Genomic DNA, 16625 nt, shown 5'->3' on the forward strand with positions numbered 1-16625 from the left:
TTTACCCTTGTTGTTGCACTTGTTGTAGTTGTTATTGTTGTCATAGCTGTTGTTGTTGTTGCATAGGACAGAGAGAAATCGAGAAAGGAGGGGGAGAGATAGATAGACACTTGCAGACCTGCTTCATCGCTTACGAAGCGACCCCCTGCAGGTGAGGAGCTGGGGGCTCGATCCAGGATCCTTACACCAGCCTTTGTGCTTTGTGCCATGTGCACTTAACTCACTGCGCTACCGCCCAGCTCCCCAGACAGTTTATCTTATTATGTAGTCAGCACTGGCTATTAGACTGGAGGTATTCTTTGATTCCTCACCTCTAGATGGGGAAGAGCAATCACTTGGCTCTGCTGATAAAGGAAAAATCCTAGTTGTTCCAAGTTGCCCCATACCCATTGGTAGAATGTAGTCTTGTATATCATGTTTAAGTGCTGGTTAATTAAAAGGCCTGGTGACAGAAATTTCATTATAGTTCATAGATGAGGAACTTAAGAAAGTGTGGTGTTCACAGGTTCATAAATGAGTGTGGCTATATGAATTCATGCACTGTACTAGTTTTTTAATTTGTTATATAGACCTTAAATATAGTAGAGGACATGGGAGACAGCATAGTGCTTATGCAAAAGATTTTCACTCCTGAGGTTCAATCCCCAGCACCACCATAAGCCCAAACTGAGCAGTGCTCTGGTCAAATACATAATTATAGTCTAATGTGTTTTGAAAAACACTTGTGGTGTTCTAGATTAAGGACTGGCAAACTCCTCTGTGAAGATGAGCTAGTTAGAGTCAATGCTAGAGCACCAGGAGACTTGTATTAGCAGATGCTTCATCAGTTTGTAAGACATTCAGAAGTAACTATCTGTTTGGTTCTTGAAAGATCTCTGAATTGTGTGCAATTACTTCAATGGGTAGGTCAGGACCCTGTAATGAGGCAGATGGAAGGAAAAAACCCAGTCACCATATTTTCTCTGGCCTGAGAGGAGAGGAGAGGAGAGGAGAGGAGAGGAGAGGAGAGGAGAGGAGAGGAGAGGATCAAGGGCAATGAAGTGTACCAAATGGACGGTGTCTAAGTCAAAAGACAACGTGGCCAGAAGAATTATCAGTCTTCTGGCCAGTCTTCAGAGATGTAGCTTATCAATATGTCAAAAAGAAGTCTTGAGTTTTTGTGGAAGGGAAAGTCGCTTATGTATGGTGAATAAAAATATGGATAAAAATAATGTGGTGCACCTGGTTGAGCGCACATGTTACAATGTGCAAGGACCCAGGTTCCAGTCCCAGGTCCCCACCTGCAGGTTTCAGTCCCGGGTCCCCACTTCCAGTGGTGAAGTTGTGCTGCAGGTGTCTCTCTGTCTCTCGCCCTATCTATCATCACCTTCCCTCTCAATTTCTGGCTGTGTCTATCCAATAAATAAAAAAAATAATTATGTGAGGTGATGAGCAACAGCAGTCATAGCAGACAACACTGTATTTATGAGTGACCAGACCAGGACTGTTCCCCTTTGGCCATTGCTTGGTACAGTTTCATTTTCAAAATCATGTATAATTCTCAAAACACAAATTAAAATATTAAAAAAAAAAAAGAAGAAGAAGGAGGAAGAAAAGAAAGACCAGGTAGTTAGTGTTAGGCTTTGTGGGTCATATAGTCTCTGAAGCTGCTCTGAAGCTGTGCTGTTACAGTACAGAAACAGCCATAGCTGATAACTAAACAGACAAGTGTGGCATTAGTCCAGTAAAACTCTATTAGTGGTTATTAAAGTATCGATTTTGTGTGTTTCTCACATCTTAAAATATCACCATAGTCTGATCTTGGTTTCCCCGATCATATACATATGTACAGTTCTGTCTTAGCCTCTGACCGACCACACAGAAACAAGGATAGACTAGATTTGGACTGTGGTCTGGGTGCTTCTGCTCTCCATCAAGGAGAGTAGTGTGTCTTTTTAATTTTTTTTGCCTCCAGGGTTATTGCTGGGGCTCAGTGCCTGCACTATGAATCCACTGCTCCTAGAGGCCATTTTTTCCCTTTTGTTGCCCTTGTTGTTTATTGTAGCTGTTATTAGTACTACTGTTATTATTACTGTCATTGTTGTTCAATAGGACAGAGAGAAATTGAGAGAGGAGGGAAAGAGAGAGGAGGAGAGAAAGACACCTGCAAACCTGCTTCACTGCTTGGTGAGGCGACCCCCCTGCAGGTGGGGAGTCGGGGGCTTGAACCAGGATCCTTAAACCAGTCCTTGTGCTTTGTGCCATGTGTGCTTAACCCACTGTGTCACCACCCGGCTCCCAAGAGTAGTATATTTTAAGCCTATCATTAAAGGAATTAACTCTGTGACTCTGAGGATTTTTTCCCCCCTAGCACTTACAAATCCATTGAACCTTGACTAAGTTTTGGAATCAGTCAGTGAGTAGGGATTTGTTGTGTTCTCTTTTGTTGTGTCCTGGCATTACCCCAGCGACTCCCTCAGAGAAGTACTCTTAAGTCACTTAGACAGTGACTCACATAGTTGTTGTAGAAAGATCCTCAAGCAAATAGAGAATCATTGTTTAAAGAAATATGACATCCACAATGAAGGGAGGCTAATCTAGGAGAAGGATGGAAAGTAAAAGGCTTCTGGAAAGTAAAAGATAGTCATAGTTGGGGCCAGGCAATGGTGCACCTAGTTAAGTGCACACACTACAGTGCACAAGGTCCTGGGGTCAAGCCCCTGGTCATCCCCACCTGTGGGGGGAAAGCTTCACGAGTGGTGAAGTAGAGCTGCAGGTGTCTCTCTGTCTCTCTCCCTCTCTCTCTCCCCATCCCCTCTGAATTTCTCTCTGTTTCTATCCAATAATAAATAACATTTAAAAAAATAAAGAAGAGGGAGTCGGGCGGTAGCACAGTGGGTTAAGCGCACATGGCACAAAGCTCTAGGACTGGCTTAAGGATCCCGGTTCGAGTCCCCGGCTCCCCACCTGCAGGGGAGACAGTTCACAGGCAGTGAAGCAGGTCTGCAGGTGTCTATCTTTCTCTCCCCCTCTCTGTCTATCCAGCAACGACATCAATAACAGCAGTAATAGCTAAAACAATAAAACAACAAGGGCAAAAAAAGGGAATAAATAAATATTTTTAAAAAATAGTTAAAAAAGAAAGAAGATACAGTACATAGTGAAGTTGAATAAGATAAATAATTGCCTAGAATTTCTTTATGTCGTATATTTTTTTTTTTTGGCTGTTTTAATGCCAGATCACAGAAACGAAATACCCATGACATTCCAGGGTATTACTAATAGCATGAAATCATTGACTTAGTACTTTGTCTACCAACTATTTCATATCAGTATTGCATCACTGGCATAAAATCTAGGTGAGGTTTAAAATGAATCTAAGTTAAATTTAATAAGAAGTCCTTTTTTTAGGATCAAGGACCTTAAAACAAATTGTAGGCAATACCATAGTTAATGAAAGTGTGCCTTTAAATTGGCTGAATGAATGAAGGTTGTTGTATCAAAGGGTATTACCTTGAATTTCTAAGCATGTAACTGTTTACTTCTACTAAAGCAGCATCTATACACTCCTGGTTGAACTTGTCTGCTAACTTTAGCAAGGAGCTGTAGCTAGGCATAGTTAGCATAATACAGATGACTGCCGTTGCCGTTTTTAGAAGAAGCAGTGTGTCTGACTGGCATCTGTTTCTCTCTTTGTCATAACATGCGGGAGACAGTTCAATTTTCAAAATGTAGGTAGCCCTTAGTTGAAAATCAGTTGATACATTCAAAACCATGGACTGTAACTGTAGACCAGGCAGACTGAGAGGCCACGTTCATAAGCTTGAAATTTGGTACATTTTATTTCAGGGATCAGTTTTCCAGAATTAACTAGCTAGAGTGAGTTATTTTCCTACCTCCTTCAGCATGATAGACACGTGACCCTGACAAAGGAAGAATCTGTTTTTTATGGCATAGTAATTCTTTCTAACAGGTACATCGAAAAATCAGAGAAGATTCAGATATGGCACAAGACTCTCTGCAGTGCCTTGCCCAGTTAGCCTCTCTTCATGGACCCATCTTTCCTGATGAAGGATCACAAGTTGATTATCTAGCACACTTCATTGAGGGATTACTGAATACTATCAATGGGTAGGTATACTTGCCCTTTGTAACTGAAAAGGGACCTCAGTTTTTTCTGTTGCAGTGGAGGAAGAAAAAAAAAACTAGTGATTCCCCCCCTTTCTGTGTTTTGAAATACAGTTCTATGGGAGATTTGAAATGAGTGACAAAGACATGTCTTTAAAAATGACTCAATAAGAATATTGGCATGTTTGGGAATGAGTTGCTGTGACATCCCTTTCTCACCATTTAATACTCATTGCTTGATTTGTAGAATTGAAATAGAAGATTCTGAAGCCGTGGGTATCTCCAGCATTATCAGCAACCTGATAACCGTGTTCCCTCGGAATATTTTAACAGCCATTCCAAATGAACTTTTTTCCTCTTTTGTTAACTGCCTCACTCACCTCACTTGTTCTTTCGGACGAAGTGCTGCATTGGAAGAAGTGGTGAGTGCTCTCCTAAAATAAATTGTGTCTGTTTTTCTCAAGCAGATGTGCCCATGAGAGATAATCATTTACAGTGAGTACTAGCTACGGTTAATAACCACATTGTATTTTGTTCATATGACCAAATTATTTGACAACTTGAGTTTGGAAGCATGGCTTTTAAAATTTAATAGTTGAACTTGAGTAGCCTTAAGGTTTTAGTGACATAATTAAATACCTAAGTGGAAAGTAGAGTGAAATGCTCACATCAAGAATTATGCTGAATTAAGGCTGTGCACTTAAATTTTCTTGATAATGGTACATAGTGGTATAATTTACTTTAAATTAAGACCAGTGCAGTGCCAAAGATGCATTGGATACAGATTTCAATTAGGTCTATTTCCCAAATTTGTATATTCTAAACTTCTAGTTTAGTTTAAAAATCATGTGCTAAAATTCCTTGAATAACACAATACGACTGTGCCATATTCTGTAAAAAAATCCATATTAGACATGGGAAGTGTTTTTTTTTTTTCTTTCTTTTTTTACAAAGTAGTTACTGAATTGTTCACACTCATTTTCTTTTTACAAATCAAAATCTTTTTCAAAGACTGTAAAGGCAAAAGGCAATATCTTCAGATAGCTATTAGAATCTTTGTGTTAAATTCTGAGTTTTATCTTGTTGGGATGTCGTGCTATGTATGTTTTTCATATTTCTTCAGAAGTGTTTAGAGGATAAAGAACTCTAAAATGATTACATTTATGTAGTGAAACACTAATGACTTTAAGAGGGAGGAAGAAAGGGCCAGACACTTGTGTGTTGGAAGGATGTAGATATAAAATAATAGAAACTGGAAGTCATGGTATGTAACAATTGAATTTTTTTCAGGGAGGAAAATTATGTTCTAGACATGTGAATCCAGGGAAATTTTATGCGTTTAAGCTTTACTGAAACCCCTTTCAAATCATGAATTCTGAATCAGCCAGGCTGATTCTTCATGGTTTCATTGAATTTTGTTTCCCATGTTTGTTTTCATTTCTAAAGCATGTGTGCTGGTCACCTATCCACAGACACAGCTATCTTTTAATTTCTGTTTGTGGGTTAAGCATGTTCCTAAATATGTTAAAGAAGACTTAACATTCTTGGTTACAGGTGTATAATTCAGAGCTTGTTTTGACCAGGAGACAACTTGAAAAATAGTTCATACAAAAAAATTTTCATGCTTGAGGGTCCAAAGTCCCACCATAAGGCAGAGAGCTAAGCAGTGCTCTGGGAAAGGAAAAGAAGTGGGAAGGGGAAAAGAAAGAAAGAAAAACAATTAAGGTTTATTGTGGAAATATTGATGTGTAGAAAGCCCAAGTACACTTTCGAGAAGTGTCTGTGTATTGTCCTTGTTTCACAAGAATCTATTCTCTGCTAATGACATATAAACACCTAATGTTTTCATTTAAAAAATGTTAGTTCTTTTAGTTAACTATCAGTAATTTTAATTGATGTATTTGTGGTGTAATTTTAGTGTTTTAAAAAAAACAACTGATTACTATCAAACCAGTCAGAAGGAAAAGATTTGTTTAAAGTTGCATTCCTCACAATAGCCAGGCAGACCTGGGAAGTTTGATAAGTTGAGGGCAAGAAGATATACCAAAAGATTTTCTATCCTCACAAGCTCCTGTGGCTTTCATTATGTCTCCTGTGTGTGGAGAAAGGGAAGTTTGAGGAACATGCAGCTAGTGCTACTTGCAAAGGATATGAACACACCCACCCAGACCAAGCGGATTACTGGGTCCTGGGCCACCTCATCTTTTGTTTCCTGCAGCACCTATTGTTTAATATTGGTACATAATGTATAGTTGTTTGTTTGAGATGACAAAATAGAACGAGCAAAATTCTTTTTTAAAGCTTTGTTTCAACATAGCAAAACCAGAGCGTCATTCCAATACAAGCATGTGTGTTCACAAGCTGTGTCCTTGACTGTACCCTGTGTGTGAAGTGACTGTTATTTATAACTACCCTTCAAGTGTCAGTGCGCTGAGAGTCTGTGCTCAAAAACAGTGATTCCAATCTTTGGCCGAGTTCACTTGGCTGTTAAAAAGTTCTTGGGATGACTCAAGGCTTCCTGAAGCCAAGAATTTTTTCATTGTTTCCCAATGAAATCATGTCATTATCTGTTGATGAACATAAGATATGAGAATGATCTTGTTCCTATTATCTCAACTATTTTACGATGTAATTGTAATACTAACATTTGCATTTGAATTCAGTCAGTGAAAGTTTGAAGAGAATATGACTTGAACTCTACACTCTATAGTTTGTTTCTTGATTTGTTGTTAGTGGAAACATTTATTTATTTATTTAGCCTCCGGGGTTATTGCTGGGACTCAGTGCCTGCACTATGAATCCACTGGCCCTGGAGATCATTTTTCCCATTTTGTTGACCCCTTGTTGTTACCCTTGTTGTTGTCATTATTGTTGTTGTCATTGCTTTTGTTGGATAGAACAGAGAGAAATGGAGAGAGGAGGGGTGTCGGGTTCCTGGGGTGGGGTGGGGGGACGAGCCAGCCTGATTCCCACCTCTATGTCTGGTCTGTTGGCCACCAGGAGACAGACGGAGCTGGGGGCAGGGGGAGACCTTGGGCTAGCAGAGACAGGAGTGAGTTCGCTAAGGGGTCTTCCTGCATACTGTGGCAGCGGACAATACACAAACCTCCTTAGGGTACTGTGGCTAAGAACGGGACATTTTATTGACGCAGTTACAAGTTTATAAAAGGGTAGCTGTGCAGGGGAAGTGGTCAAGTTGGCCAGTGAGACCAATATCTTCTTATAAAGGAAAAGAGAGCAAGGCAATGAGCAGGTATGGATGGTGATGCTGGAACGGGGAAATAAAAATTTAAGGATGGCAAAGCTTACCAGAGAGAGGAGAGGTGGGGTGATGAAGGCTGATAGGAAGGTTGGAATTCTTCGCATACTCTGGCCACATCTCGCTTGACCACAAGGCTGGCATGCCAAGGGGAGCTTCTGGGGTGTCAACCATCTATGTTCAAACACACATTAGACCCACAATTCCTCCTTTTTTCTTTTGTTAAAGAGGGTCGGCTGTGACTTCTAAGTCAGCTGTGGGAATAGGAGAGTAGGATTGAGCCGAGCCTCTCTGGATCATCATTAGGACCATGTCCTGGAAGCAGTTCTTTAGGAACTGTAGGCTGTATCGGGCGACAAGGAGAAGTACGCTAAAAGCCGAGAGGTGTCAGGAGGGGAAGAATCTAAGATAACATGGGGGAGGATATCCAAGAGTCTAGGGCTGAGGGAGCAAGCTGTTTTTTTAAATCACGGCTGAGTTCATGAAGAGTTGCCCTCGAAAGATAGGTGATCTGTCATTGTAAGAACTCGAGGCTCTCGGCTGTGAAGTCTAGGGATTTTTGAAGTTGTTCTTCCAGGAGTCCAGTGGTGTGAAGGGCGTGGCCGAGGGCACTGCCAGCAAGCCCGATAGAGGCGGTCAACCCGATGTCCATGACCAGAGGAAGGAATACCACTTGTTTTGTTCTGGTGAGGGAGGTCAGCCACTGGAACTTGCCTTGTTCGTATAAGGTGAGCTGTGGATTGAGAGACTAGGAGGCAGGGGCCGGGTGATGAGTTGACACGGAAGGACAAGGTGAAGCTACACCAGAACATAAGGGGGGGGGGCATACACATTAGAGGGTATAGAGAGGTTTGAATAATGGGGAATGTTGTGAGAGGAGGAGGAGGTCAATAGACACACAAGTGTGAATTCAGGGATGATAGCTTTCGTGTAGAGAGGGATAGAAGTGAGAGTGGGAGAGCCATGACAGTGGCCATAAAATGTAAAGGGAGTTCAAGAATTTCCTCTGCTACCTCTTTGCGGGCTAAGTAAGCTACACAGACCCAGTTGTCTGATTCGTAGATGTTATTTGTGGATAGCCAGGAGGCAACTCAGATGACAACATCCCAGACAGAAAGGGCTTGTTTTCTAGAGAGCTTAAAACCATGGGCTTATAGGAGGGCACGAAGGTATCTAAGTTGGGGGTCCCACTGGCTTGTGGGAAGATTGCCCATGATAGACGGAAAGAGAGGTGCTTTGGGGCTGGCCAACGTACAGTCTCTAGACAGACGCAAGCCCGACTTCTGAATTTAAGAGAGAGATGGGGGGGACTCCAACACCCGTATGGGCAGTCAGGGACAGGACAGAGGGGACGTGACTTTCAAATCATGCCAGGGAGTGCCCTGGCCAGTGATCTTCAATTATTGAGTCTCGTATCACGTCCCTCGCGATGGTTCCCTTACCTTGGAAATAAAAGGGATAGAAAATAAAGGATCTGTAGTGCCTCTCGGGGAACTCACCTGGTAGCCGTCGGACTTCTGCCATGTGTAGCTTTTCCTCAGGGTGCCCCATGTTGGGTGCCAGATGTCGGGTTCCTGGGGGGAATGAGCCAGCCCAGCTCCCACCTCTGTGTCTGGCCTGTTGGCCACCAGGAGACAGACGGTGGAGACAGACAGATCCTCGGGCTGGCAGATGCAGGAGTGAGTTCACTAAGGGCTCTTCCTGCATACTGTGGCAGCGGACAATACACAAACCTCCTTAGGGTACTGTGGCTAAGAACAGGATGTTTTATTGTCACAGTTACAAGTTTATAAAAGGGTAGCTGTGCAGGGGAAGTGGTCAAGCTGGCCAGTGAGACCAATATCTCCTTATAAGGAAAAAGAGAGCAAGGCAATGAGCAGGTATGGATGGTGATGCCGGAACGGGGAAATAGAAATATAAGGAAGGCGAAGTCCACCATAAAGGAGGGGTGGGATAATGTGGTGAGGCTGATAGGAAGGTTGGAATTCTTCACATACTCTGGCCCACATCTTGCTCGACCACAAGGCTGGCATGCCAAGGGGAGTCTGATAGATGAGCTTCCGGGGGGTCAACCATCTATGTTCAAACACACATTAGACCCACAGAGGGGAAGACAGAGAGGGAGAAAGACAGACACCTTAGACCTGCTTCACTGCCCGTGAAGTTACACCCCTGCAGGTGGGGAGCCTGGGGCTCGAACAGAGATCCTTATGCCAGTCCTTATGCTTTGTGCCACCTGAACTTAACTTTCTGCACTACCACCTGACCCCCGTGGAAACCTTTAGATTCTCTCCCTAATTGGTTTACCAGAGCAAATGTTGAAGAACATGTTACGCGTGTGTGTGTGTGTGTGTGTGTGTGTGTGTGTGTGTGTGTGTGTGTGTGTGTGTGTGTTGGGGGCATGGATATAGAGAAATGTGGAAAGAAGATGGTGGTAGATATACTTTATAGAGAAAAAACTTTACATTCAGTTTTAGTACATTTATAGCCCAACCTCAAGACTAATAAGACTAGGCCTGGGGCTCGAACAGAGATCCTTACGCCAGTCCTTATGCTTTGTGCCACCTGAACTTAACTTTCTGCACTACCACCCAACCCCCATGGAAACCTTTAAATTCTCTCCCTAATTGGCTTACCAGAGCAAATGTTGAAGAACATGTTACATGTGTGGGGGGAGGCATAGATTAGAGAAATGTGGAAAGAAGATGGTGGTAGATATACTTTATAGAGAAAAAAACTTTACATTCAATTTTAGTACATTTATAGCCCAACCTCAAGACTAATAAGACTAGGCAGAAAAGAAGAAAGTACTTTATGATGTGGTTAGAAATTCACCAGAGTATGATGCAGTAGAAGGATAATTCACTTTGAGTGACTGAATATTGCCGGGCTAGCATGGGGGTGCCTCTTCCCGGGCGTGTACTCTCTGGGTTGGAGAGAACTCGACCGGAGTCAGCCTAGGCTGCTACTCACTCAGTGACACAAGGGAGATGACTCAGGAACCAAACACATGGCGAGGCAATGCAATATCTTTATTGATGAGAGAGCTGAGGCTTTTAAAGGGTAGACCTAGAAGTGGCAAGTCGGAAATAGAAATGGCTAGGAAAGGGGCAGAGAAAGGCAAAAGGGGCTGGGAAGGTAGAAACTTCCTTAGCAACTGTTGCAAGGGTTTTAACTGGTAGGATTAATGATACCCTGCAGGCAGGGAGGGTCTTGAGGGTAGAAAGAAGATAGATCAAAGGAATGGAATGGGTGGGCATCTTTCAGGCAAAACAATGATTATGTAGATAGGTCGTAGTCTCAGGAATGCAGGGTGCTTTAACTGTGAGAGAGAACCAGAGCACCACTCTGACACACATGATGCTGTGAACCTGGAACCTGGTGTCTGAGCACCCCCCCACTTTATCCACTGTACCACCACCTGGGCCACAGATTTCACAGAATTCTTGGTCTTGCTGAGTTTAGTAGATTTAGAGTAAAATTCAATGTCATAGCTTAAAAGATTTTATTTATTTATTAATGAGAAAGGTAGGGGGAGAGAGAGAACCACACATCACTCTGGTACATGTGCTGCTGGGGATTGAACTTGGGACCTCATGGTTGAGAATCCAATGGTTAAACCACTGCTCCGTATCCCGGACCACCTTGTACATGTTCTTTAGCATGAAAAAATTGGAAGTTGGTATGCATTTATCTGTTTTTTTTTTTTTTCCTCTAAAGATTTGTGTGTTAATGAGATAGAAGGAGAGAGGGAGAAAGAGCCAGAGCTCATCACTCTGATACATGTGCTATCAGGGCTTGAATTCACAACCTCATGCTTGAGAGTCTAGTACTTACACTGCAGCATCTTCTAGACCACGATATGTATTTTTCTAAAGAAAGAAAAGATGTTCATTCAGGAGTGTCACATTAAGCTTCTTCTCTTCCTCCTTCTCCTTTTTTTTTTTTTTAGATAGATAGACCAACTGACTGATCACAGCACTGAAGCTTCTGTCAGTGCATTGAGGGGCTGGACTTAAACCTGGGTTGCTTACATGCCAAAGTAGTGCACTATCCAAGTGAGTTATTTCATCAGCCCCAGGAGTATAACATTAGAAACTTTCTGAAAACCACAGCCAGGGTTCTTGGTGTTTTGCTAGGAGTGAGTCGGAGGTGGTGAGTTTAAAATGGTCCGATAGCACACATAGTGTGAAGCACAAGGACTGGCTCAAGGATCCTGATTGGAGCTCCTGGCTCCCCACCTGCAGGGAGGCCGCTTTGCAAGTGGTGAGGCAGGTCTATAAATGTCAGTTTTTCTCTCCCCCTCTCTGTCTTCCCTTCCTCTCTCAATTTCTCTCTGTTCTATTCAACAACAACAATAATGGCAGCAACAGTAACAGCAACAGCGGGGGTGGGGGGTGGGGAATGATTCATAGTGCAGGCACTTAGCCCCAGTGATAACCTTGGTGGGGAAAAAAAATGATCCAGCTATACGATTCTTGTAACAGCTGCAGTACATCTCCACTAAATTAATTTATCTTGGGAAATCTTAAAAGCCTGGACTACTGTCAGCTGTGCAGGTCCTCTGACGTTAAATTCACCTCTGCTTTTACTAAGGAAATAACGAGAATGAATTTCTTTTGCATTTGACATGCATGCAGTGCTTTCTAAACTCTTTTTCTTTTCTTAAGATTCATGTTTGTCTACTGCATTTTGAAAGATATGTGTTTCACATGAAGCAGAGAGAAAAGGATGACAAGTACTATACCTATGAGGTGGGGATCAAATCAGGAACCTCTGGTATGAAAGTCTGAAGCTCTACCAACCAGCTGAGCACCAGTCACAGAAGTTCTTAGTTTTTCAGTGAAGTGCTTTAGAAGCTTTATTGTGACATTTCTAACATTTTCTCTAGATTGCCTTAAATGATAGTACCCAAGGAAAAGAATCAAAATGCCAATCAATAGCAGAGGAATAAAAGCAAACATAGAGGCTTTTTAGCCTGTTACCTTTGTAATACGTGCTTTCTTGGGAGTTTTATACCGCACCACACATGCGTTATATGATAGACCTTTGGATTTGGGCAATGTGCCAGTGCCTGTACCAGTTTGAACTTACTGTGAAATATCACATTCATGTAAAGTAAGCATTTATATGTATATAAAAGTTGTAAAGAACAAATTTAAAATGAGCAGCTGTGTATTAAGCATCCAGAACAGGAAACAGTATACTGATAGAACTTTTCTTGCTTGCATTTAACAGGGTTTTTTTTTTTTTTTTCCTTTTTTTTCTTCTCTCTCCCCTTCTGTTACTTGAGAAACATTTTTGTTGCATTACTCATTTCTGACAAATGATGTTACTTTTGAACGCTGTAGGTAAACATCCTGTCCAGCATTGGCATTCACTCCACAATTGGCCTCTACAATTACTGGGTGTTTGGTCCTGGCAGAGAGTAATGTAATAGCAGCCGCCTTAGACTGCAGTACAGGACACAAAGTGAAACCAGACCAAGGAGCTTCAGAAAGTTCCTTAGCAGTAACGTTTGCTGTGAGAAAATTGCCGCTACCCCTCTCACTGAATTTTTGTGTCTGTCAGTCTTAAGCTTTTCTTAAGCAATCTAATTTCTGTTCCTATTTGAAGATAATATTGATGATGAGAGGAAGCCCTCCTGTTTTGTCAAAGGACTATTTGCTGTTTGTAAGGGAAGGATTATACCAAATCTCTAATAGTCCCTGTGGCACTCTCATGATTAGTAGAACTCTTGGCATTGCTTGCATCCTACCAGCCACATTTTGAATTACTCTATCATGAGAAATTTCTCTTGTATGCTCATACATTACCTGTTGTCAGATATATACATATATATATTCCTTTTATTTTTATTTTATTAGGGGAAGGGAGCACCTATAGATTCACAGAAAGATTGAGTGAAACTAATGGAGCTCTGTATACCCCCCCCAAACGTGCACCCCCACTGTCAACATCCCTACCAGAGTGGCACACTGTCACAGTCACTGAGCCGGCACAGACACTTCTTCATCTCCCAGAGCCTACAGTTTAGAGTTTACTCCTGTTTCTTGTTCTGTGGGTTTGGACAAATGTGTGATGGCGTGTAGTTTAATCTTGTAGTTTAACTGCCCTAAAAAATTAATTGTGCTCTGTTCATTCTTTTGAGAGTTGAGTCTCTGGTCTTTTCATTATTTCCACAATTTTGTATTTTCCAGAAATGTCATACTCATAATCATGCATTCATTCATTCATTCATTCATGTTAGATTTCGTCTCCTGAAATTAAATTCTATATCAGAAAGGAATGCAGATTCGCTTACTGAGAGTTTTTCCTTTTTGAAGCTCCATTTGGCAGCATTTTCATATATAACACTCGGGTGTTTTGATGAATTCTCATAGTTAGCAGGCATAGCAGTTTTCCTGTGGCTGAAGAGCTCCAGATTTACTTCTCTCTCCCAGTCCAAGTTAATTATGGGAGTTGAAATGTAAGTGCTGATAACATGTTTTGATTACTCTCTCCACCCTCAGTCCCAAATGGAGTAAAGTGGGGTCAAGTAGTTGTATCAGCTCTAAGCCCCACTCCAAAGCCTTTTTGGCTGCACGCCCGCCAGTGGCCAAGGCATGAGCACATCATGTCTAGCTGGAGCTCTTCCACCACTTCTCTGCACGCGCGCTGGCCCGGCTGCTGGGTGCTGGCCAGAGTGGCTGTGGAGCCGGGCCAAGGCATTATGAAAAAGCACCCGGCTGACTTTCAGTCCTTTGTGCTTATTAAACTGAGACATCTCTTTGCCAATTGTCATCAACCAGATTTCTCATGCTTTGGCTAATGTGTTGGAATCCAGAATGCTTTTTTAGAAGTTTCTAGGGCCTTTTACAGTCTGCCAGTGTGATCTTTTGTCTCCTACCAGGGCTTTATAGGAGGGATTACTGAATGATCTTGCAGTATAAGCAGCCTTAGGAAGGCTTTTGTGTTGTTCTTTATATGTATGACAGCATACTTTAGGCTTGTACAAAGAACTACAAACATAGTTCTTACACAAAGTCCTGATTTTTCCTATTGAGACACTGGAAGTTAGAGGATACTATTCCTTAAATTCCTTTTAAGATATGTTATCAGTCTGTTTATTTTGGCAGATAAACTGTTAAGACCTAACAAATGATGTCTGTAAAGCAAATGCTTTTGTTAAGTATATAAACAGACCACAGATGTTTCTATGGGGAAAAAAAGTCTTATTTGTCTGCATGTTTCAGTGCTTAGCTCTTAGTATTCAGTTCTTGTTGAAAGATTTATAAAAGTTCTTGCTACTAACAACAAATTGAACACCATTACAGCACTGAGTTTGGTTTTTTTCAATAGATTCTTTATTTCTCAAAACCATCCTCACTGATTTTATTGTAGTTGATATGATAAGACAAAAAGAAAACATGTAGTTCTGAAACATAGTAAAATCACCGTAAGTGGGTGTGGGGTTGGCATAATGGTTATTCAAAAGACTTACCTTCCCGAGCCTCAGAGGGCACAGGTTCAATCCCAGACTCAGGAACCAACTCCGGAATAATGTGATCGTCACTGCAGACTCCCCACTGTCCTATCTCCCTTGATGCTGCCTTCCTCCATCCCTCAATTTGGGTGACACCTCTGTGAATTTTGTCATACTCTTGCTTTAAAACTTTTGATAAATCATTTGTGAATACTATACCACAACTGTTTTTCACATTCTGTTTGAAATAAACGTGAGAGTTACTCCCTTTTTGGCCATTAGAGTATTTTAACAAACATTCCTTTATATGTTCCTTGGCTTCTGTGATAGTTTTCCTGGGGTCTAAACCTAGGGATAGGATATGGGACTCACTGGATATGTAGAGGTTCTGTTTTACAGAATATTTTAAAATTGTTTCCTGAACTGACTGGATGAATCACTAGTTCATCCACGGTATGTGTTCTTATGAAGTGTTCATTTTGTCACCTGTTTTCCTAATTGAGTGGTGTATGTCGTTCCCCCCCCCTTACTGGTTTATGGAAATCCCTTAAATACTTTGCTTATTCATCTTATTGTTATTTACTTGCCTTGCAGATCCATTTCCCCAATATCATGTTTTTTTGTATTTTTTTTAACTTTGAGGTTTTACTGGGATTGTTACTAGTTTGGAGTTATTTTAGACTTAGGGAAAAGTGACAGACATAGGGCAAAGAGTTCCCCTGTAGAACTCTCAGAATTTCCCTAGTGCAGTAACATTACTGCCTTCCATAATCAAAATGAGAGCTTAGCATTGGTTTTATTGACTGATTTCGTACATGTTCTATTCCTCTTGCTTTTAGGCTTCGTGGCATCTATTAATGAACACATGTTCTTCCTGTTAGTGTAGTTGAACTCCTGTTACTTCTCCTGTGATTTGTGTTATCAATTTCTTTTTTTTAATATTATTTATTTCCTTTTGTTGCCCTTGTTGTTTTATTGTTGCAGTTATTATTGTTGTTGCTATTGATGTTGTTGAATGGAGAGAGAGGAGGGGAAGACAGAGGTTGGAGAGAAAGACACCTGCAGACCTGCTTCACTGCTTGTGAAGAGACCCCCTGCAGGTGGGGAGCCGGGGGCTCAAATTGGGATCCTTTTCCCGGTCCTTGTGCCACCTGTGCTTAACCCGCTGCGCTACTGCCTGACTCCCTCAATATCAGTTTCTTATTGTAGACACTTACCTTTACCTGTGTTTTTTCCTAAACGTTTAAAACTGCCTCTGGGACTTTACCATCTTAGAATTAAATTTCACCCCTGTCCCCCATCTAGATAATAGTTTGGTTTTTTTTTCTTTTCTTTCCTCTCAGCAACTTCCAATGAGTAACCCTTTACTTCTCTTAATGCCTGGTTCTTGGATATAAGAGCTAAGTCTTTCCTGGACTCGATGATCACTTCTATTGGTCAGTTCATCTATTTCCGCCCGTGTTCCACTTTATTTTAAGGACATGTCAGTGTAAGTGATAGAATAAGTTGTCATGCCTCCTCAGCCCCATGAGTCAGAAGACTCTTAGATGTACTTTGCTTTTTACTCCTCCATAAACTTTGTCCATTTGTTATTAAATTAGATTCTGGTTGAGATTGTCAGGAGTCTTTTACCTTGTCAAGAGTGAGTATCTTTGCTTCATTAACTCCACAAATAACTATTTCTTTATATTCCTTTGTATTTCACTACTATCATTTCTTTAGGACCATTTTAATTTTTGTTCTAGCATTAATAGTATCTTTTAAAATCTCATTTTTTTAGTTTACTGATGGTAT

At 41.4% G+C, this 16625-nt stretch overlaps 1 protein-coding gene across 1 annotated transcript in view; it reads left to right on the forward strand.

Annotated features, from left to right (window-relative positions):
• The window catches only part of XPO4 (exportin 4), a 116857-nt gene that overhangs the window by 64439 nt on the left and 35793 nt on the right, over nt 1-16625 (forward strand). Inside the window, exons 8-9 of the mRNA XM_007529469.3 lie at nt 3953-4110; nt 4355-4529. Coding sequence (XP_007529531.2) covers nt 3953-4110; nt 4355-4529 — 333 coding nt within the window. The remainder of the gene's footprint in view (nt 1-3952; nt 4111-4354; nt 4530-16625) is intronic.

The sequence above is a fragment of the Erinaceus europaeus genome, chromosome 7 (assembly GCF_950295315.1).
Source record: "Erinaceus europaeus chromosome 7, mEriEur2.1, whole genome shotgun sequence".
NCBI lineage: Eukaryota > Metazoa > Chordata > Mammalia > Eulipotyphla > Erinaceidae > Erinaceus > Erinaceus europaeus.